Source organism: Leptonychotes weddellii, chromosome 1 (genome assembly GCF_054177405.1).
Source record: "Leptonychotes weddellii isolate Sample4059 chromosome 1, ASM5417740v2, whole genome shotgun sequence".
NCBI classification, from domain to species: domain Eukaryota; kingdom Metazoa; phylum Chordata; class Mammalia; order Carnivora; family Phocidae; genus Leptonychotes; species Leptonychotes weddellii.
Window position 1 is genome coordinate 84447398 of NC_138369.1, and position 23179 is coordinate 84470576.

General features: G+C 39.8%; 2 protein-coding genes across 6 annotated transcripts in view; both read right to left on the minus strand.

Annotated features, from left to right (window-relative positions):
• The window catches only part of TFDP2 (transcription factor Dp-2), a 149970-nt gene extending 142198 nt beyond the window's left edge, over positions 1 to 7772 (minus strand). For 2 of the 5 annotated variants that reach the window (XM_081827396.1, XM_081827391.1), the window contains exon 1: positions 7443 to 7771. The gene's annotated coding sequence lies outside the window, so the exon portion shown is untranslated. Of the gene's footprint in view, positions 1 to 7442 lie in introns of all 5 variants that reach the window. The other 3 variants (XM_081827424.1, XM_081827417.1, XM_081827397.1) reach the window with 2 other exon arrangements.
• An 8632-nt stretch (positions 7773 to 16404) lies between these two features.
• The window catches only part of GK5 (glycerol kinase 5), an 81521-nt gene continuing 74746 nt past the window's right edge, over positions 16405 to 23179 (minus strand). The window contains exon 16 of the mRNA XM_081827364.1: positions 16405 to 22073. Coding sequence (XP_081683490.1) covers positions 21925 to 22073 — 149 coding nt within the window. The 3' untranslated portion in view covers positions 16405 to 21924. The remainder of the gene's footprint in view (positions 22074 to 23179) is intronic.

The window sequence follows — 23179 nt, forward strand, 5'->3', positions numbered from 1 at the left end:
ATAATAAATTCACACAGTTCATAATCATGATTTAACCAATTAACTGAAATACGGCTGAATTTAAGATATCACATACATTACACAGAAACTGTCGTTTCCTTTCACTACGTCACTGTTTACTAATTTAAAAAATAGACAGTTTGTTTCTTGGAATGCCTGCACAGGTAATATATTCTGTTGCCTGTAAATACTGATTTATCCAACTTAAAAATACATAATCAATGGGGCGCCTGGGTGGCTTAGTCGTTAAGCGTCTGCCTTCGGCTCAGGTCATGATCCCAGGGTCCTGGGATCGAGTCCCGCATCGGGCTCCCTGCTCAGCGGGAAGCCTGCTTCTCCCTCTTCCACTCCCCCTGCTTGTGTTCCCTCTCTCACTGTGTCTCTCTCTGTCAAATAAATAAATAAAATCTTTAAAAAAAAAAAATACATAATCATTATGCTCACAAAATTTTCTACTTACAAAGATTTTACAGCTAAAAATGTATTAATTAGTGCAGAATTACTTACCTAACAGGTTTTCCAAATACTAACCTAAAAGTCACTTTATTGACCACCATTTGTTAGTTGTATATGTTCTGAGCGCAACTGCTTATCATCCCTTTCTCTCCTTTGAATAGCATTTAATAAATCCTTCTCTTTTATAGGTAGCTTTACATTACCACCACAATTTCAAGGATGCTGTGAAGAAAAACTTAACTGATTTTTTTTTTAACTGTCCACTCTTCCGTGAACTATAAAAGAGAAGTTAGTGCTCCCAGGATTTTGGTTTTTTGGTTTTTTTGAAGGCAGCATCTCATTGTATGCTTCTGAGGATGGAGCCTCTAAGAAAGTGGGAATAGGTTTATATAACCACTTCTCTACTTTTATTTATTGTTAATTTTTATTTTTATTTATCTTTTTATTGAAGTATAGTTGACACACAATGTTACATTAGTTTCAGGTGTATAACATAGTGACTCAACATCTCTATATGCTATGCTATACCCACCACAAGTGTAACTACCATCTGTCACCATACGACACTATCATAGTTCCACTGACCATACTGTCCATTCTGTACCTTCATCCCCATGACTTATTCATTCCACAGCTAGAGGCCTGTACCTCCCACCCCCCTTCACAGCTTTTTGCCCAGCCCCCAGCCCCCTTCTGCTTCTAGTTTTGATTAAACATTTTATGTTGGCAGTTGTGAAATAGGTACTATTTTTCCACATTTATAGGTTTGCTATTTTACAATTTGATTTAACTTAACTAGGACTGAATTGGTCACTTTAACAAACTCATTCTTCAGTAACAACATATTTGGCTCTTTTTAAAGTAAAATAGAATCTGTTAAAAATTATTATGTTTTTGAGTGTTAAAAAAAAAAGATTTTTGGTTCTCCAAATACTTTCCTCTATCCTATCTTTCCCTGCGCTTAGAATTCTTTTTTTTTCTTTCTTTTTTTTTTTTTGAGAGTGAGGGTGTGCACTTAAGCAGGGGTGGGGTGGGGGGAGGAAAAGCAGGGAGGGGCAGAGGGAGAGAGAGAATCTTAAACAGGCTCCACGCCCAGCACAGAGCCCTACACAGGCTGGATCTCACAACCCTGAGATCATGACCTGAGTTGAAATCAAGAGTGGGCCGCTTAAATGACTGAGCCACCCAGGCAACCCTCCCTGCACTTAGAATTTTTGAAGGGCTGAGTTATGTCATGTTCCTTTGTCAACTCAGTGCCTCACACAGTGCCTGTAACATAGTAAACACTCCGTATCTGTCTGCTGAGTGACTCACACAAAGACCAGCTGGTAGGAAGTCACCATCTCTCCATGCCTATCTGACTGATGGTTCGTATCATCCCTAAGAATAAGGAAGGTTTGGGCGCCTGGGTGGCTCAGTTGGTTAAGCGACTGCCTTCAGCTCAGGTCATGATCCTGGAGTCCCGGGATCGAGTCCCACGTAGGGCTCCCTGCTCAGCAGGGAGTCTGCCTCTCTCTCTGACACTCCCCCCTCTCATGCTCTCTATCTCATTCTCTCTCTCAAATAAATAAATAAAATCTTTAAAAAAAAAAAAAGAATAAGGAAGGTTTAAAGGGGGGCGGGGGAGGTAAGGGGCTTGAATTTAAAAGAACAGTAAACAGAAAAACTAAGGGAGTTGGAAAGTACTGAAAATTAAAAATCTAATTAGATCATTACAGATTATTCCAATGGGGAAGAAAAGATTTTTTTAAATCCACATTTTTTTTTATAGATTTTATTTATTTATTTGAGAGAGTGAGTGAGAGAGAGCACACATGGGCAGGGGCAGAGGGAGAGGAGAAGCAGGTTCCCTTGCTGAGCAAGGAGCCCGATGCAGGGCTCAATCTCATGACCTGAGCCGAAGGCAGATGCTTAACCAACTGAGCCACTCAAGCGCCCAGAAATCCACACATTTTAAAAACAAAGACTCTGGCTGTAATGCTTAAGCATTAGAGACAGAAAAAGATTAGAAGAAGGAAGGTCAATGGGAAGCTATTACTGTAGGCCACAGAAGAAAGAAGGCCCAGACTATGGTAACAGCAGGAACGGAGAGAAATGGAGAGAAATGGATGTGGATTACTTTTTTGCTTCAGGCACCTCTATCAAGAAAATTCAGATTGCATGGGATGAAACAAACACTGGTATTCTGTGTAAAAGGGGCATTTAATAAATTTAATCAATGAATTAATGAAAACCAAAACTCAGTATGAATGAGAAGATTAGAGAGAATTCCTAACTGTTCCAAGCAAACCTTCAACAAGGTATGCAGCTCCAGATGAAATTTCCATGCAGCTGCTCACAACTGTCCAGAAACTATGGTGAGCAGGAGAGGTTGCTATAAGACTAAAGACAGGATAGGCAGTATTGCTATTCAAAAAAAGGAGGGGGTGCCCGGGTGGCTCAGTCAGTTAAGCATCTGACTCTTCATCTCAGCTCAGGTCTTGATCTCAGGGTCATGGGTTTGAGCCCTGCTTTTGGCTCTACACTGGGTGTGGAGCCTACTTAAGGAAAAAAAAAAAAAAAAGAAAGAAAGAAAGGAGAAAGGTGATCCTATCAACCTTCTTGAAGTTAAACGTAACTCTAGCCAGGATTCTAGAATCATTACAGAGACAAGTTTGTGAACATAGGAAAGGTAGTAACCAACATACACTGTATACTGTCCAGTGTAGTGTTAATTAAGGACAAATAATGACAGATTACTGCTCTTTTCCTGACAGTTACTGAACTGATAGGATTTTTTAATTAAGTATATAAAATTATTTGGTAGGATTTTTTTAAAATGAAGTACATAAAATTATCTGGGTTTTAGGAAGAATTGAAATTGTTAGTTTCTTATATACTTCTTGTGAAAACTTGGAAATATTTGAGGTGAATAATGCTAAATTAGTTGGATTTCCAACTGTCTGAACAACTTGAGCCAAAGAATTACTGAGTTGTTTTATCAACCTTAACAGAGGTCTCTAGCAGAGCAAACCTCTGTTCTTAGCCCTGCCTAGTCAACATTTTAATAAGATTTGCATGAAGGCAATGTCAGCATTATCAAACGTACAGTTTATCAAATCTATGGATATATAAATAAACCCATAATTATCATATGACCAAATCAGTTTTTTTTAAAGTCAACAGAATGGACCCAATCTGACAAGATAAAATTTAATTTGGATAAATATAAAGTCCTACCCCCAAAAAAATTCTATTAAAGAATTGGGAGAACATAGACAAAACAACTCAAGAATTTTAGTTGACTACAAAATCAATAATAATGGGTAATGTATACAGCACTTAAATGCCAGGGGCCATTCTAAATGCTTTACGTAATATGTGTTCAATCTATTCCTTTTAACAATCCTATGAGACAGGTACTATTATAAACCCCATTTTACAGATGAGAAAACTGTGGCCCAAAAAATGTTTACACAATTTACTCAAGGTTACCCAGCTGATAAGCTCTAGAGTTAGGATTTAAACTCAGGCAGGCTAGCTCCAGAGTTTGTCTTCTTAGCAAGGACATTATTATGAATTAACAGTGCAATGTGGTTGCCAAAGAAGCAAATCTACTCTTAATCTTAAAGTACATGTTTTAAAACCAGAGAAGTAACTTATGGTCTTCTCTACTGGTTAATATCTGTGGGTACCACACTTTTAAGAAGAGTATGGATGAACTGAAAAAACCCACAAATAAGCCATCAGTAATGTAAGGAGCCTCAAATCAAAACAATAAAATCATTGGAAGAGGTTAAGACAGAATATTTTGTCTCAAGAAGAAAGAATTTGGAATATAATAAGTATCTTCAAATATTTGAAAACCCACTTATGGAAGAGACAGAACTAGAACCAGTGAGGATGGAATTTCTGGTTCAGTAAAGGAAACCATATACCCAAATACCGTATGTCCAAATACCTATGCCTCAGAAACTAGATAACTATGAATCTTCTCTCCAGAAAAATACACAAATACATATAATTCTGTATCCTGTTCCAAGAGTTCACGATCCATTCATGCCCCACTCCTACAGTAAGATGTCTCAGATCAAAATGGAAAGGATTCAAGTATGAAAAGGCAAGTATATATAATAATCTTTAAAATTCATTACAACTTATAATTCTATGATCTAAAAAACTCAACTCTATGCTTTCTAGTTTCTTCTGAGAGCCATTATGATACATTTTGCAATAAGAGTCAAAATATGATGACAGGGCGCCTGGGTGGCTCAGATGGTTAAGCGTCTGCCATCGGCTCAGGTCACGATCCCAGGGTCCTGGGATCGAGTCCCGCATCGGGCTCCCTGCTCAGCGGGGAGCCTGCTTCTCCCTCTGCCTCTCTCTCTCTCTCTGTCTCTTACGAATAAATAAATAAATAAAAAATCTTAAAAAAAAAAAATATGATGACAAAGTCAGAAAAAAAGTGAAGTAAAATTTGCCAAGTGACAATGTAAACTGGAGTAAATTCTTAGATAGTATGGCTTATCATTTAACCTTCAAAAGAAACATACTTAAGTTTAAAGATTAAAAAATAAGATGCTAATATGCTACTCAACATCTAGTATAATGCCCAAATTAGAAATTTCCCTGCTCTGCTAAAAACTTCATTTTAAACCCTCCCTTTTTATCCTTTGTTCTGGGTTAACTGTTGAGATCGACAGACAAGGAAACAATAGACTAGAAGTCAGAATACTTAGGTTCTCATTCACTACCTTTGCCATGAATTTAATTTTAGTCTTAGTCTGTTTCCTCACCGTGTTCTAAAAACTTTCAAATATCTAAAAGGGCTTTAAAAAGCTGTGGTGCAATGTAAAGATCATGCATTTTCTTTTTTTTTTTTTTTTAAGATTTTTATTTATTTGACAGAGAGAGACACAGCAGGCGGAGTAGGAGAGGGAGAAGCAGGCTTCCCCACGGAGCAGGGAGCCCGATGTGGGGCTCGATCCCAGGACCCTGGGATCACGACCTGAGCCAAAGGCAGACGCTTAACGACTGAGCCACCCAGGTGCCCCAAGATCATGCATTTTCTATAAAACATAAATTATCAACAGCAAGAAAACAAAGCCAGTCTTTTTATCATGTTTAAAAAAAAAAAAGCAAATGTACATTCACATTTCAATTCCTAATTATAAAAAAACAATCTTTGAATCTTTTAGGGTATCTTTTAGTGTGTAATTTTCATCCACAAATGCTTCTCACATTAAGGATAAACATCTGTACATCCAATTTCAAGTTGTATTGAGAACACACAGCTCAGACAGTTAAGATTTTTGGCTGCAAGGGAAAAACTTGAAAGTGCCAGTCAGACTACACATTTAAAAAGAGTTGGGGAGAAAGTTACGTGATCACAAAATGGTAATATGAAGCATTACACACTTGAAAATTCCGCTTTCCCTCTTAAACAACTGGGAATAAAGAGAACTCAAAAGTATGCTTAATAGGTGTTGGGCCTTTATTAAATATAGGTGCCACACTGCTGAAACTGCAACTGTACAGCCAGAACAGAGCTACAGACACCATGTCTGCCAGGGGACTAGACTCTAGTTCCAGGCACAAGATGTTCTAATAAATAACAAAAGCATCCAGAGCCAGTACACAGGGTGAGAGAATCCCGGGTCTAGACATTTGATTTTTCTCCTGCTGTTACTTGAGAATGGGCACTACTATTAAAGATTTATTATAGTAATAGGATAGTGATAAAGCTTTAGCTAAATTATAGGCAAAACAAGGAAATGGAAAAGCAACATGCAATGTCCGATCAACGAAATTATTTTATATTTAATTTTGAACACAGACTGGGTCAGAATTACATTGTAAAGAGGACAGATGAGTAACTTTATTTATTAGGTGAAGATAATTTCAAACCATTAAGAGGAAAGAAGAGTGGCCCAGAAAAAAATCAGGCTACAGAAGTCAAATGAAAATACACAAAACTAAGATTTAGAGGAGAGAGGCAAAGGAAGAGAATGAGTTACTGACTTACTAAAAAGAGAGCAAATAAGTGGGACAGGGAGTCTGAGCCCTCTGAGATAGAATGAGGAAGAGAAACGTATCAAAGGCTCAAAGGGAGCTTCAGCAGTAAATATGAAAAGGGATGAGCCTGTTAACTGTTTCAACAGAAAAAGAGAAACAACAATACGGGGCACTTTTCTGAACCGGCATTCATGGTAGACCATAATAAAAATGCCTAACTCATGCAGAGCACTTAATATGTGGTGAGCTCGGTTCCAAATGCGTTCCACAGACCGGTCCATTTACTCCTCGAAACACCTGGAATAGGCAGTCACTACTATTTTACATATGAAGAAACAGACTACACAATGCAAGATAACACAAACTGGTAACCAGAGACTGAGCGCTCATCCACTTAGTTAAACTATGTCTCGGAGAGATCCTACAAAACCTTTATACTTCTCTGTGGAGAGGGATCTTAGCTCTCTGGAATTTCTCAAAGGTGTATGGGCCCCAAAAGCGATCCTCTACTTTAGAGAAAAGTTCCCTTTTGCGGGATATGAGGTTCTTTCAAGCGCAGAAAGCTTTGCAACTCTGAAATACACCTGGTAGAGGCAGATGGAGGCGTGTGAGTCACGAAAGGCGGAAAAGTCAGAAAACCAGACTTAGAAGCCATCGTTCTGCCCTGAAGACCTGAATAGACCGAGAAAGTAGAAAGCAGCCCTTCCTCTCTTCCACGAGGCGTGACACGGGGACGCTACCTCCTCCCAATTTGCTGTGTGTGTCTGGGGCGGGGGAGGGGGGCTCTCGGGTTTCCGACTCCCCCGCGCCCCGGCCCCCCGACACTCAGGGGTTACTCGGCCAGGCCTGGGAGAACGCGTGGGAATAAACAGATGGGACTCGCCGTAACGAGGGGGCCCCGAGGCGCAGGGAGGGAAACCTGCCCGGGAACACGAGGGGCCGGGTCCAGAGGCCCTCGGCGCGCGGGCCCGCGCCCTCGCCCCGGACCTTACCGCCGCTCCGCTGCAGAGGACGAGGCGGCCACTCAGGGCTGTTCTTCCGAGCCTGGGGCGCGGCTTTGGCGCCGCCGCTCCTGTGGCGCCCGCGCTTGGCGGCGGCCGGGTCCCGGCGGACTCACACTGGGGGAAGGGGTGGGCGATCCGCGGCCTGCCCAGCGGAGGCCCTGGAGTTCGAGGCCCTGGGACGCCGACCGTGCATGCGCCCGCAAGCCTGCCCGAAAAGGGTCAGAGCGCGCCCGCGTGCCGAGAAGCAGCTACGGCTGCAGTCCAGATTACAGGCTGCTTCGTCCGCCCTCACCCAACCCAGCCTCTGCCCCGCTTCCCCCGCGCAAGCTTTGGCGGCGGAGCAGCACGGTGAGCTCCGATTGGCTCTCTGGATGAGTGACGTAAGGCGCCGCTCCCCACGGATTGGCCAGGTCGGCGGTGCGTGCAAGGAGTAAACAAACCCCGCCCCCAGGCTCCCCAAAGAGAGGAGGGGGCGGCGAGGTGAAGGGGCGGGACCTCAAGCGCTCAGCCCTGGTCTCCAGTTGCTCACCGGAGCTTCCCAATGGGTACCCTGCGGTGATCTCAACACTCTGCTCTCCAGCCGCCTGCGGTGCGGGCTGAAGGCCTGAGGCCTAAAATTATAGACACGCCCATTCCTCCCCATCCCTTCCCCTAGGCTTGGATCAGAATCTTGACTTTTCCATCCAACCCCATCCCCCAGGCCCGAAGCAGGAAAACCCCATCTCTGTTGGAAAAAAAGGAACTAAGGCGGTTATTTCTGGGTCCCCAGGCCTTTGATGGCTGCCCCCCCTCCCCGGGAGCAGCGAGGAGGAGGGTGGGGACAAGAGACTTTGAGGAGGGTGGGGACAAGTGACTTTGAGGCCACGTGTGAGGCACCCCGTAATTAATTATTCAGACAATGGGTTACAGACCACTGGGGATGTGGGTTCTTCAATACCCAGGCAAACAGGATCCAAACCAGACCAGGTCACCATGTCATTTAGAAGCTGAAGAGAAAATTGCGGCCCACACCCCCAAATACATGTCCGTTTTGTTCAAAATTAAAACATTTTGTCAGTGCCTATGTGAAAAATCACGTATGAGCTTACATTCTAGGGGACGGGAAAGAAAATATGCAAAAGAAATAAGCAAAATGTAAACTATCACATGATAGGTGCTGGGGGAGGGGAATAAGCAGAAAATGGTGTTTGAGGCATGGCTTGTATTAAATAGGGTGCTCTGGGAAGGTGGCAGAAAAGATGCCATTTAAGGAAATATCTAAAGGAGGTGAGGGAAGTGAGAGAGCACCTTTGGACATTTCTCCGGGGTGGGGTGGAGAGACAATTTCTGCATAATTGTACATAGATAAACTCCTAGGAGTTCAAGAATGCCAAGTGCAGTACTCTTTGGACTGATTCTAAAATGCAAAAGCCCCACTGGAGTGATTACCATGTATTTTCCAGTAACAAATCAATAGTATTTCTTAAGTTTCCACCAGAAATTTTGTTAAGGTTTCAAGTTAACAAGTTCTTTTCAAACACTCTAGGTACAACGAAACAAAAATGGGCAAGACAGAAAAAACCTCCACCCACAAGAAACTCAGTCTAGCAGGAGAAATGGATTGTAAACTACTTCAGTACAATGTGTAAACAACCATGGTAGACACACAGAGCACTTGGACTAATGGGGGTAAGATGGGTGGATGTTGTTAAGGAGCTGTAACTCTCTCAGGATCTCCTTATCTGTAACAAAAACTCAGTGCTTAATTTTGGAGGAGGGCTTTGGCTGTCAGTGAAACCTTTTTAATAAGTTTCTAAGATGAGAGTCTGAAGACAAAATTAAGTTGAACCATATGAATTGCTAATATTTGGCAATATTCAAGTGGTTCAACTTACCCTCTTGTAGTTAATACGAGGATTTTGCTCTGTAATATACATATAGTAAGTGTTCAATAAATGATGGCAATTATGATCATTAGATAATACTGTTTTTGAAAAAATTGATTTAAAAGTCAATGTTTCATAACACCTTCCAACACCACGAAGTAAAATGGGCAGTGAAAGTTTCAAATTTTCCATATACTGGTTCGATCTAGCTGTGAATTTCCATGACCTAATCAGGGTATGCTGTAAAAGACACTAAATGCTAGTTTCACAGCAGGCCAAGAAATTCAGAATAAGGAACAGCTTGGGTTTGAAGCCAAAAACTGAAAATTCTCCAGAACAGAATAAATTGTCAAGTTGCTTCAGGGAGGAAAATTCATGTAAATCAATTTTTCGTTCCCACTCACAGTTCCAATTTAGCAATTTGCACAACACTCAGCTCTCTTCCTTCTCATTTGCCCATTAAGGGATCTTATTTCCTTTGAAAAGGAAAATAAAGCTTCCACTATCTCCCATGCCAGAGAGTAGATGTCTGAAATATGACAGAACACACACTGATTGGGCAAACACTTATTAAGTACTTATTGTATGCCAAGAACAGCGCAAGTCATGGGATATACACATATAAATGCCCAAAGAGCTCCATTCATGGGTATTCCTTGTGCTTGGAATAACCCCCCAGTTCACCTACATCTCACCTACATGCGCCTTCTCATCTAAGCTGAGATTATTTTCTTCTGTAAAGCTTCCTCTGACTCCCCATCTCCAGCTCTTTGCCCATCAAACCGCGTCTTTTAAACAGATCCAAATTACTCATTTAGTATCTGTATCTTGTAAACTCCCTGATATTCTGAGCCATGCCATCCTATTCACCACCCTGTCCTCAGTGCTTAAGAGAAGCTCAGTAAGTTTTGATTGAATGGCACTCTCATCCACAGCCCAGCACAGCTGGAAAGAGGAAAGAAGCATAAATAAATAAAGTCTCTACTTATAAATATGTGGGCCACCAAAGAGAGGGCCACGGAAGACACGGATCCGTTACAGTTAGACCCGAGGCACTTGCATGTGCTGCCCTCTCTCCCGGTGCTGAAGGCTGCTTTCTGTAGGCGCAGCTAGAGGACTTCTGAACTAGTGCCTCTCAAGCTTTCCTGTGCACAGGAATCACTTTGAGATCTTATTAAAATTCAGACTCCGAATCAGTAGGTCTGAGGTGGGATGTAGAGGCTGCATTTCCAATCAGCTCCCACCTGGTGCTGCCACCCCACACTTGTGAGTAACAGGTTCTTTTTTTTTTAAAGATTTTATTTATTTATTTGACAGAGAGAGACACAGCGAGAGAGGGAACACAAGCAGGGGGAGTGGGAGAGAAGCAGGCTTCCCGCGGAGCAGGGAGCCCGATGCGGGGCTCGATCCCAGGACCCTGAGATCATGACCTGAGCCGAAGGCAGACGCTTAACGACTGAGCCACCCAGGTGCCCCGTGAGTAACAGGTTCTTAATGACACCTTTTTATTATACAAAACGATCCGCAGTTGTCTGGACAATTGCAGATATGGACTTTATTTTTAAACAGCATCCTGTTTTCACACCTAATCCATCCAGTGACTTGACAAAAGAAATGACACTTAATACAAAAATGTGTTAAATGGAGGCCTTGTCTTCCAGAGACTGGCCTCTACGCCTTGGAATTTCCTCAGCGAGGGACACAACCTTCTCCTGAGTTCGTTTCTGGAATGATTTAGCTGGTTAGGCCAGGGGAAGGATTTCACAGTCACCCTTAATAAAACTAAGCTCTTCCTAATATCAAACCTAAAATCTTTTTATGATATTCTACTCATTTTAAAAATATAAATGTGAAGTATAAGGAATAATGATAGGGGCACCTGGGTGGCTCAGTCGTTAAGCGTCTGCCTTCGGCTCAGGTCATGACCCCAGGGTCCTGGGATCGAGCCCCGCGTCGGGCTCCCTGCTCCGCGGGAAGCCCGCTTCTCCCTCTCCCACTCCCCCTGCTTGTGTTCCCTCTCTCACTGTGTTTCTCTCTGTCAAATAAATAAATAAAATCTTTAAAAAAAAAAAAAAGGAATAATGATAAATCCTCATGTACCAGCTTAAGAAATAGACTATTAACATCACTGGAGCTCTGTGTGTGCCTCCCCAGTGTGACCCCCTGCTTTTCCCTCCCCATAATAACCCTATCCTGAATTACAATCTTCTTGGTTTTCTTGACAATTTTAACAGCTATGTATTTAACTCCAAGCAATATATTGTTTAGTTTTGCATGTTGTTGAACTACATATATCTGGGGTCAAACTTTATTACTCATCTGTAAATTATTATTATTGTTGGCTCATTTTGTTTGAGTCATCTGTCTCGATGTAATTCATTTTCACTGATGTAAAAAATAACAAAATTTATATAATCCATTCTCTTACTGATAGATATTTGGGTTTTTTTCTATTCTACTGTTATGAATTTACTTGTACACCTCTCCTTTGTAGATGTGAAAGTTTTCATAGGGTTTTAGTTACGTACTGGGGTGAGAGTCAAAATATTTAACGACTGGTAATACACAAATCTTTGCTTGTTCTTCTTCCCCACTCCCCCCTCTGAGACAAATTCTTCTGCACAGGTGTTTTATTTTGGTAAATGATTCCAAGGAACAGGAGTAGAGGCTGGGAAGCTTGAAACATGAAGGAGGAAAAGCCAATCCAAGCTAGTTTCTGAGATGATCACCTGCTCGAGGCCACTGAGGCTTGATGGAGCAGGAGACTGCAAGTTGCTGTGAAGAACACACTTCAGAATTGTCCACGTAAGGAACTGAAGAGGAGCATGTTTATACACTGGCTCTCTTCCCCACTGTTTAAAAGTTGCACCGTAGGGTGTTAGGTCTCTAGCACCTCCTGGTTTGATCATGGGTGACAATGACAGACTGGATTCGAATCAGTTCCAAGCTGGGAGGCAGAGAAATCCCAGCCCAGAAAACAGGAGTTATGGTGACGCAAGATGCTGTCAGGTTATACCTGGGCAGGTGATTGCTGCAACAACTGGGATAAAAAGGTGGGCCACGAAGATGTGAAGTGGACCAAAAAATGACCAAAACTGATATAAATAAGCAAATAAATAATAAATGGAGGATAAGAGACAGCTCTTCCTTATGGTAGAATTCCAATGAATAAATGTAAAGAAATACTGTAAATAGAAAATCACCATTATTAGGCAAATAGTACAGGAATGATGGTTGCCAGAAAGAACTAACCACAGATGCTCAAACTAGTGAGTGAAAGTGTGATGGGAAACAGGATATTTACATTGGTCTAAAACTATCTCCTCACAATGTGGAAAAATTTGGCAGGTACCACCTTAATCAAATGATCAAGGTTAACATCATCAATAAGAAGACATACTGATGTGTCTTCCTGATAGAATGCACTGAGAAGGCCACATCACTTCTGCAGCATTGTAACAAAAATTCAGAACCTTAACCTAATCACAAGAAAATACCAGACCATCCCAAATTGAGGGACATTCTATAAAGTAACTGCCAGTACTCTTTAAAAATGTCAAGAAAAGTGGGCGCCTGGGTGGCTCAGTTGGTTAAGCGACTGCCTTCGGCTCAGGTCATGATCCTGGAGTCCCGGGATCAAGTCCCGCATTGGGCTCCCTGCTTGGCAGGGAGTCTGCTTCTCCCTCTGACCCTCCTCCCTCTCATGCTCTCTGTCTCTCATTCTCTCTCTCTCTCAAATAAATAAATAAAATCTTTAAAAAAAAAAAAAAAGAAAGAAAAAATAAAAATGTCAAGAAAAGGGGCGCCTGGGTGGCTCAGTCGTTAAGCATCTGCCTTCGGCTTAGGTCATGATCCCAGGGTCCTGGGATCGAGCCCTGCATCGGGCTCCCTGCTCTGTGGGAAGCCTGCTTCTCCCTCTCCCACTCCCCCCCTGCTTGTGTTCCCTCTCTCGCTGTGTCTGTCAAATAAATAAATAAAATCTTAAAAAAAAAAGTCAAGAAAAAAAGAGACTGCGGAACTGTCAGATTGGAGGAGACTAAGGAGACATTAAAATAAATGCAATGTGGGGTCCTTGATTAAATCCTGAGCCAGAAAAAGGACAGTAGTTGGAAAATTGACAAGATCCTACTAAGGTCTGTAGATTAGTTAATCCTCTTATATCAGTGTGAATTCCCTGGTCTGGGTGATTATATTATGGTTATGTAAGATGTTAATTAGGGGAAGCTGGGTGATGAGGGGAACTCTGTGCCATTTTCACAACTATTAATTCTAAAATTATTTCAAAATAAAAAGCTAAAAAACTAAATACTGGGGGATCTTATTAAAATTTAAAAAAGCAGAATTTCAGGCCTGGAATGAGGCCTGAAATTCTGCTTTTCTGAAAAGTACTTTGGTGGCATTGAGGCTACTGGTCCCAACAACCTATCTGAGACTTTTCTTCCTCCCACTGTGTTGAAGTGAAACTGACATGTAGTAAACTGTGCAAAAGGTAAATAATTTCGTGAGTTTGGGCATATGTATACACCCATGAAACCACTGCCATAATCAAGATAATGACTTTATTGTTGACAGTCCATTTTACGTGGCTCTCTCATTTCTGCTTATCTTGCAAGCAGAGGCACTGAGGCCTTTGTCGCCAAATATGTGTCTCCCGCCAGAGTAGAGGGCAGTTTTGTTTACTGTCCAATATAATGAAGTAATTTCCTCTGGAGCAAGCATTAGACACATATACTTGCAGCCCATTACAACAGACTTAAGTTTCCTAAGCTTGAGATTCCTGCGCCATACCACAGACTCACTGAGTGCACAGCATCAACCTGGACTGCTCCATGGAGGAGTTGAGAAGCACAGGAAACCACTGCAAATATGAAGATTGTGATGTTTGCTATGCCTATGAGTAATAAAGTCCTTCATCTCTGACCCAGAAGTCTCCTATCTTCTGCCAATATCCATGGAACTGTGAGAGGCTAACTTCTTAGTTTCCAAGTAGAGTAAAATTTCAAACTCTTCTCAGTTCTTGACAGTGTTTGGTGATGAGGCTGAGATGCTGACAGAGACGGGACTTTCTAGGAGAGACAGGACCAGAGCCTCATGGACTGTGTTAGAGGATATGAGAATTCCCTGGGATCCAGTAGCTAAGATTCTTGCCCTAGTGGTGGGTGAGGGGGAAGGGGATTTAGCAAATCTAATGTATCCGCCCCACAATCTCCACCTCTTGATGGGTTGTTTCTTTTTCTAAGTAGCAAAAAATCCATTATTACTCCCTACTACCCCCATTTTTTTCCTTCAATTTTTTACAATTGCAAAATTCTTTAAAAGTATTGCTATAAAATGAATTTCAGAAAAGCCATCTCCACATAACTCCATAACGCCCGCCTTCCTTATCCTCCTTAGACTAATATTACTTTGACCTAAAATAAAATTAAAAGAAAACCCCTCTCTTCCTTCTAATCAGTGAATGTTTATCATCCTTCAAATTTCCTACTTTGGAATGATACCATTCCTCACTACGGTCAGGGAATGGAATCCAGACTGACTGAATCCTTCACCATCCAGACGTTGCTGCTGTGCATGTGTGCAAACCCAAAGCTATGAACAGAGAAATACTAAATAAAAATGGCCTTAATACATAATATGTATAGAAAAAATCATTTACTGTTTCATTGTAGATTCCCAAATAATTTTAGATAATTTTCAGAAGGGATTTTTAACAACTGCTAGGTTAATTCTATCATGTTAGTATTTGAAATCATTTGTCCTCATTATTTAAAATCTAAGTATTTAAAAATACAGTATACTTTCACAACAAATTATATCATTTTTCCCACCACAAAGAATTAACCCTCTGCTCTGGTAATTTCCCTTGTGCAAGAATGTACAATATGAATGATAAACCTAACAGGATCTAAAGAGGCAGGGCTACAGAAAACCTTTCTTCTCTAACCATATTTAGCTCAAATTTATCTTGTAGTTACCACATGCTTATTTCTCTGTGACCTTCTTTTTTATTTTTTTAAGATTTTATTTTTAAGTAATCTCTATACCCAACATGGGGCTCAAGCTCACAACCCTGAGATCAAGAGTTGCATGCTCTACCAACTGAACCAGCCAGGTGCCCCAATTCCTCTGTGACCTTCTTATGTGCAGAAACCAAAACAGGAAATAGTATTAAATAAGAATTTCCAGGTGAAATTAAAAAACAAATCCAAAAATAAAGTAGAAAAACGTTAAGGGAAAAATTCACATACCCATTTCTATTGCTGTGCATCTTAGACTGTATTTGTAGATCTCAACATTGATTTATTAGGTTCTCAATGATGATTTAATAAAACTATGAAATTTGTAAGGAACATCGGAGAAATAAGATTATGAATTTGCCGATGCATATGAACTAGAAAATATATTAACTGTCTTGCACAAATAGGAAATTTTCAAATTATTTTTCCACAAAATCATTCTGAAACACAAGTCAGCTTATTTTAAATAAAAGAGATTACAAACATTATGATAGCTATGGACAAATACGTATTTGTACACCCTACTTAATGTTCTAGGTAAAAGTATCTTTGAAACTTTTTTGCCGTTATACAGTATTAGTACTATACTACATAATGAGTACAGAAGGAATGTGAGAACTCTTCTGCTCAGTACGTTATAAAATCACATTCAGGTGCTGTACACACTTTGCCTAGAAGGATTTAGAAATGCTACTTGATGAATTCTGAAGTCACCGTAGTGATTTTAAAAGTTTTTTAAAAAGATATTCACGTAAAGATAGGGCTCATATAGCAAACACCCAAATTAGCAAATGGACATGAACAGACATTTCACTGAAGAGGATAAAAAGATGGCAAAAAAGCACATGGAAAGATGTTAAACATCAGTATTAATTAGGGAAATGCAAATTAAACCACAATGAGAAAACTTCACACCTATCACACTAGCTAAATAAAAAATTGTGATATCAAATGCTGGTGAGGATATGGAGAAACCAGATCACTCATACATTGCTGGTTGTAATGTAAAATGGTACAGCTACTCTGGAACAGTTTCAAAGTTTCTTGTGAAGATATGGCTCATTTAAATTGAAACCTTGCATCATTTATTTTCTAAAGAGTATAGATATCTATCAGACATAGCCATTTTATTTTAATAAACCACATTTATAATACAGGGGGGAAAGGCAGTAGAAATAGCATACAGAAAATTTCAGAAATATCTGATTCTTCAGGTTCCTGTCTCTAACATTCCCACTCCCAAGATCATTCCTGCACTACCCTAAGGGCAAGGGTCCCATGGGAATATGGTGACAATATAGCCAGGGACTTAGAACCAGTGCTGGTACCAAAATATCTATGGCTATGAGGCTCCAAAACTTAAAAACAAACAAGGATCACCTACTTGACTTCCTCGGGGTTACCATTTTGACTGGTTTGAACCAGATGACCTGGCATTGGGTATGCAAGAAGATGATTCTGGGGTCAGGTAGGTCCAGAGTATATTTTAATTCTAACTGAAAAACATGATCTAGATTTCCCAAAGGAATTCAGAGTCCTTTGGGGTAGATTCAAACCTTCTAGGCTATGTCTGGATGACTCTAGAATCACTTCAAGTTGAAGAACTCCAGGGTCCTCTCTTCAGAGAATTATAAAATTCTTGCCAAATTCCTGGGTTAGATTATTTTTCATTAAAGACTGGTCCCCAGTATAAGTCCTCTGCAGAAGGAGATGTTTCTGAAGTTACTTCCCTCTAACATCAGAGGGTTTGGCGTTCTTAAGATTCAATCTGTGAGCTGTCAGCAGTCAAATACACAAAACTGGTGAATGGAAAGGCTTCAACTGTACCTTAGAAAGTTGATATAATTATGTGTCTTTATAGATGTGTATCTCTACACAAATACATATGGAAACACATAAACATATGAAGAATTTAAAAATAAACAGTAGGAGGATTCTAGCTCTCATAAGCTGACCATTGAACAACATGTGGGTTAGGAGTGCCGACCCCCTGTGCAGTCAAAGATCTGTATATAATTTTTGACTCCCCAAAAACTTAACTACTAAAAGCCTATTGTTGACCAGAATCTTTACTGATAATATAAACAATCAATTAACACATAGTCTGTATGTTGTATGCATTATACACTGTATTCTTACAGTAAAGTAAGCTAGAGAAAAGGAAATGTTATTAAGAAAATCATAAGGAAAATACATTCACAATATGGTACATATATTTATGGAAAAAATCTGCATATAAGTGGACCTGCACAGTTCATACCCATGTTGTTCAAGGGTCAACTGTTGTCCTTCTTAATCCAACAAAATATATTTTACTTGCAACGAATATAAGCTGCTCCTTATCAACAAATGTATATAAATCAAGGATAAAATATATATGCAAAAAGAGTTGCGCTTATAAAGTAAAAATTCACCCCATCAATAGGAAGGCACAGAGTTAAGTTCTGTGGAAGTAGACATGGTTTCTGCTTTTTTTTTTTTTAGATTTTATTTATATGAGAGAGAGACAGCATGAGAGGACGGATGGTCAGAGGGAGAAGCAGACTCCCCGCTAAGCAGGGAGCCCGATGCGGACTTGAACCTGGGACTCGAGGATCATGACCTGAGCCGAAGGCAGTCGCTTAACCAACTGAGCCACCCATGCGCCCGATATGGTTTCTGCTTTTGGGGAACTTCCAGTTTGATGGGAATCTTACACAGAGGCAGATAAAAGAGAGTGATCATCTCTTTTGTTCAGAGATGAAAAGGAAGCAAAAAGGCAGATCAAATCAAGATGCTCTGCAGACTACATTAATCCTATACTGAAGTCATAAACCCACTCATTAAGACCACAGAGGATGCAGGAATGGGGACAGATGCGAGTGGGTACAAACAGCAGAAAACAATTACAACATAAGATTTTTCTTTTTTTCGCCTCACTAACCAGTAAAGTAGAAACCTTACTTATTTTAAGATACAACCACCTCTTTTTGCTAACAACCATTTCCTAAGGTAAAAAGAGGCAGAGAGAAAAGGAGCATGATAGACACACTACATTTGCTGAGTCTTCGATTTTCTTCTAAGAGTCCCTATTAATGGTTCTCAACTGGGGGTGATACTGCCTCCTGGGGGCCCTTTAGCAGGGCTAGGAAACATTTTTAACCACAACTAGGGGGATGCTACTGGTAGCTAGCAGGGAGAGCTGCCAAATACCCTATAATGCATAGTACAACATCCCAAGATAAAGAATTACCTGTCCCAAATGTCAATAATGCTGAGATTGAGAAACCGTATTATGGTGGGATATAAAACAATTAAAAATCAGTAAGTCTAGGTATGAAAGCATTTAGTACCACTTTAAAGGATTGTACAGAAACATTTTCCTACTTAAAAAGATAGCTACAGACCTCCTAAAAATATCTGATTGATCCATAATGGGAAAATAAAACATGCTGAGAAATGTTAGCACAAAATTTTTTAAACTGCAAATATTAGCATATAAATGAGAATAAACTTGGAGGATGGAAAGGATAAATTTTTTTGCTCAACTGATTTTGAATGTCAACTGTTTCTACAACCACAAAAGCAAATGTGGTCACGTTTCTGATTTAGGTCAAATCTGGCAAAAGATTTACTAAACTGTGTCACTAAAAAACAGCCAGAAGTAGTAAAAATAAAAGATTAATTCTAGACTAACAGAAGAAAAAATCAGCCACTGATTTTTGAGGAGATGCTCAATTCCGATGAGACATGTTCACAGTTACTTTTTCACATTATCTAAAAGGTATTTATCCTTTATTTTGTGGTTGATGATGAGAGAGAAGAATATGAAAAAGAAATGAGCTAACAAATTCTTAAGTATTAATAATATTACAATTCAGTATATCCTAACACAAAGAGACAGTTCTTTCCTATGAAATTATACCCACTGAGAAGCAGAATCTGTAAGAAACAGTAAAACAACGGAGCAGCTTACGTGTGATCTGATTTTGATAAAAGGGCCTACAATTGGTCACTAAGCTTTGTAAAAGGGACATAAGAAAAATGAAGAGAATAAAAAGAATATTATCTACATAATGGAATCTGACTTTTTACAGTAAACAAAATACCTCCACTTCACAAAAATATTTCCAAATCTTAATTAATGGAGTTAATGATACTATATATTGGCTATTATGATTCCACCAAAAATTTTAATACTTCAAGAAGACAAAGTTCACTGAAATGGAATTTGTAGAAATGCAGGGTGACCCCTAATTCTATCATATCTGTCACTGAAATGGACATATATGATAGCAACAACAAAATTCCCTGTAACAGTCACTTTTTAAGTTCATTAGCATTTAACAACTAGCTCTGTAACAGTAGGTCTTTATATAATAAAGCCCGACTAAGAGGGAAATAAATTCATTATTGCTACAAATTGAAATGGAACCTAGCCCAAGTGGAGGGAGGGGCAAATAACATAAGAACAAGCTGGAGGGTAGTCTACTGCCATAGGATAGTTTTACACGGGGCCTGAAGCTACTCACAACTCTTGATTCTTTTACATTTGTTTCTATCAAGAAAGTTTGAGAATGTGGAACTGTCCCTGCTCCTCTCTGTGGAGCTCTGGCCTAGTAACTGTAGGGCAATCATGTGCATGAATACACTTCCATTACCTCTGTCAGCTACCCACTGCTCCTATCTCACAGAGATGAGTAGATTGAACGGAAGTAAAAGATACCTGGATATGTTGACTTGGCATTTAGCAGATGGCAGGCCATGCATGCTGACTCGGGCAGGAGGGCGGCTGGACTGTGAATTTGGGACCCACAGGCCGATGGCATCATGTGTGACAGGGATGTGGCTGGTTTTGCTTAAGTCAACATGCCTTCACCTCAGATTGCCAAGGGCTCAAACTGACACTCTTCCCCTCAAATTTCAGCCCCTGTGCCCAAGTTTGTGCACAAAAGTGGGAATAATTATAACAGCAGAATGAAGCAACCCAAACATCTATTTCTGTGGAATATAGAATGGATACAAGGAGTGTGCTAGGCTGAGAACATCTCCAAAAAGCACATCAAAGAACAATACATACAGGGCCGCCTGGGTGGCTCAGTCGTTAAGCGTCTGCCTTCGGCTCAGGTCATGATCCCAGGGTCCTGTGATCGAGCCCCACATCAGGCTCCCTGCTCAGCGGGAAGCCTGTGTCTCCCTCTCCCACTCCCCCTGCTTGTGTTCCCTCTCTCGCTGTGTCTCTCTCTGTCAAATAAATAAATAAAATCTTTAAAAAAAAAAAAAAAAGAACAATACATACAGCATGATTCTGGTTAGTAAAAAAAAAAAACAAAAAACCTGGGAAGAATAAAACAAGATGAAACCAGAGAGGCAGACAAACCGTAAGAGACTTCTTAAGCATAGGAAAGAAACTGAGGCTTGCTGGAGGGGAGGTGGGGGGGGGATGGGGTGACTGGGTGGTGGGCATGAAGGAAGGCACATGATGTAATGAGCACTGGGTGTTATATGCAATGGATGAATCACTGAACTCTACCTCTAAAACTAATAATACACTATACTGTTAATTAATTGAACTTAAAATTTAAAAAAAGGAAACCCCCCCCCAAAAAAAGATACCTGGATAAGTAAAATACCCCAATGAAGACAATTCTTATGTCACCAATGAATTAGGGCACTTCCTTCAAATTAAGCTCTGTCAATTAGGCACTTAAGAAAAGCAAAAGACATTTATGCAAAGCACCTCAACAACAAAGATAAAGAACAGGAAGAGCAAAGCAAGATTTATATCCACTACCTGCATTTTGTAAAAAATGGGATGTTAACACTTTAGCCAGAAGTTTTTGAAAGAAATCCTTTTCTTTCAAATATTTGAGAAAGAAAATATTTTCTTTTTCCTTATGAATCATTACCCTTTGTAGTTTCATCCACTAAAGTTATTTTTTCAATACAAAAAGAATGCTCAGATTTTGGTGAAACAAGGAAAAATTAAGGCAGTGTCTTTAAGCCCAATAAAGGAAAGAATTGACTAACAATAAGCTTATGTGAGCCTATATCGAGCTCATATTTGGATATAGTATTGAACAATTACGGCTTTAAATATAAAATATTAATGTTGCAAAATTCCACATTTCCTCAGTGAGTCTGTCTTTCTAGCTATGCGAACTTCATATAGCCTATTTAATTTTAAAGAATTAAAGGAACACTTGTTAATTTTGGAACAAAACATGAATGATGCTTGACCCAGAACTATTAACTCAGATAGTAAACAATTATGTCCGTATGTATCGCTGACCCAGTATAAAAAGGAGGAGGACCCATAGCTGTCAAAATATGGCTGGAAATGGCTAACGTCCTTTGGAATTTCCTAAAAAACAGAAGGTACAAAGTTTTGAGGTACTGTTGCCTTACAATCTTACCAAGGTCTAGATTTTAAAATGAGGGATTTTTTGTTTTGTTTTGTATTCAAAAAAGCAATGTTTTTTCTCTCAGGTTGCAAAGCTCATCTGAAATCTTCTCAGTCATTGTCGTATTGGTTATTATCCCTGAGCTGTGTCTCATCTGCGTGTCATATCAACCAGCCGTATATGGTTTCAGTCGTTCCAGTTAGTGCTACATCTTGTTATACCAATTCATGGAGCGTTTCACTGCTTTGACCCAGTTTTCCATACTCATTTCATATTCTTGCCATTTCTTTTGTGGCTTGAAAACCACTTCACTTTGCCTCAGTTTCTTTAGTTCCTCCTTGTCAGTCCAAAACCCTATAGATAGAAAAAATTACTCTCAAATTTTAAGGCAGATAAGGAGTCCATAAAGTTTATCCACAAACCTATGCAAACAGGTGCACAGGTAAAGCACTATTGTTTTAAAACACAATTTAAAATATTTTAGTGCTTTTGAATTTTGTTAAATTGACTATCCCTGGGAATAAATACACCAGGATTTTAAAATCATTTGGTTTCTATCAGCTTTATTTCTGTGTGGCAGGGCACCAAACCATTTCTAGACCAACCTCTCCCTATCATCATTTAATTTCGTGACTTTCTATGAAGAAAAGAAAACAAGTAAGAAATTGTATATTTTCAAAAAAAAAACAAAGATAAATTAGAATTTTTGTCATATATCTTGAGGTAAGAGGCAACTCCCTGGGATATGCATAAATTCAAAAATGGGACTGAATATAATAAGTAGTTTCTTTTTCAAACTATTGTATCTCATACAAGTTATTTAAATCCCACTTCATGATTATATGGTTCTTCACGAAGAGGATCATGTGATTCATAATAAAAAGGAGCAAGAAAACACATTTATAACTATGAACATAAGTAGTCTGAAATGGCCGAGGTGTCTTATTAATTAACCTGGTATATTTCACTTACTCTGAAGTACTAACACAGTTGACAAGTCTTCTTGAAGGATATTTTCTCTTACCAATAAAGCGGACACAAAATCCCTTCCTCTCAAATTTTCTATCAGACCACTTTCTTTCTAACTGACAAAGTCAGCATTTTAGACTTATCTATATATTTAAAGATATTAATTTATAGAAGTTATTAAAAGACTAAAAATAGTTTTTATTAGTATACTAAAGTTAGATAAGTCTAATCATGAAAATAAGCATGTTCTTAAAATCCTTATTTCCAGAATTATTTACTCTTTAAGACATACATATATTTTTTTAAAGATTTCTATTTATTTTTTGACAGAGAGAGACAGCGAGAGAAGGAACACAAGCAGGGGGGGTGGGAGAGGGAGAAGCAGGCTTCCCACGGAGCAGGGAGCCCGATGCAGGGCTCGATCCCAGGATCCCGGGATCATGACCTGAGCTGAAGGGAGACGCTTAACCACTGAGTCACCCAGGCGCCCC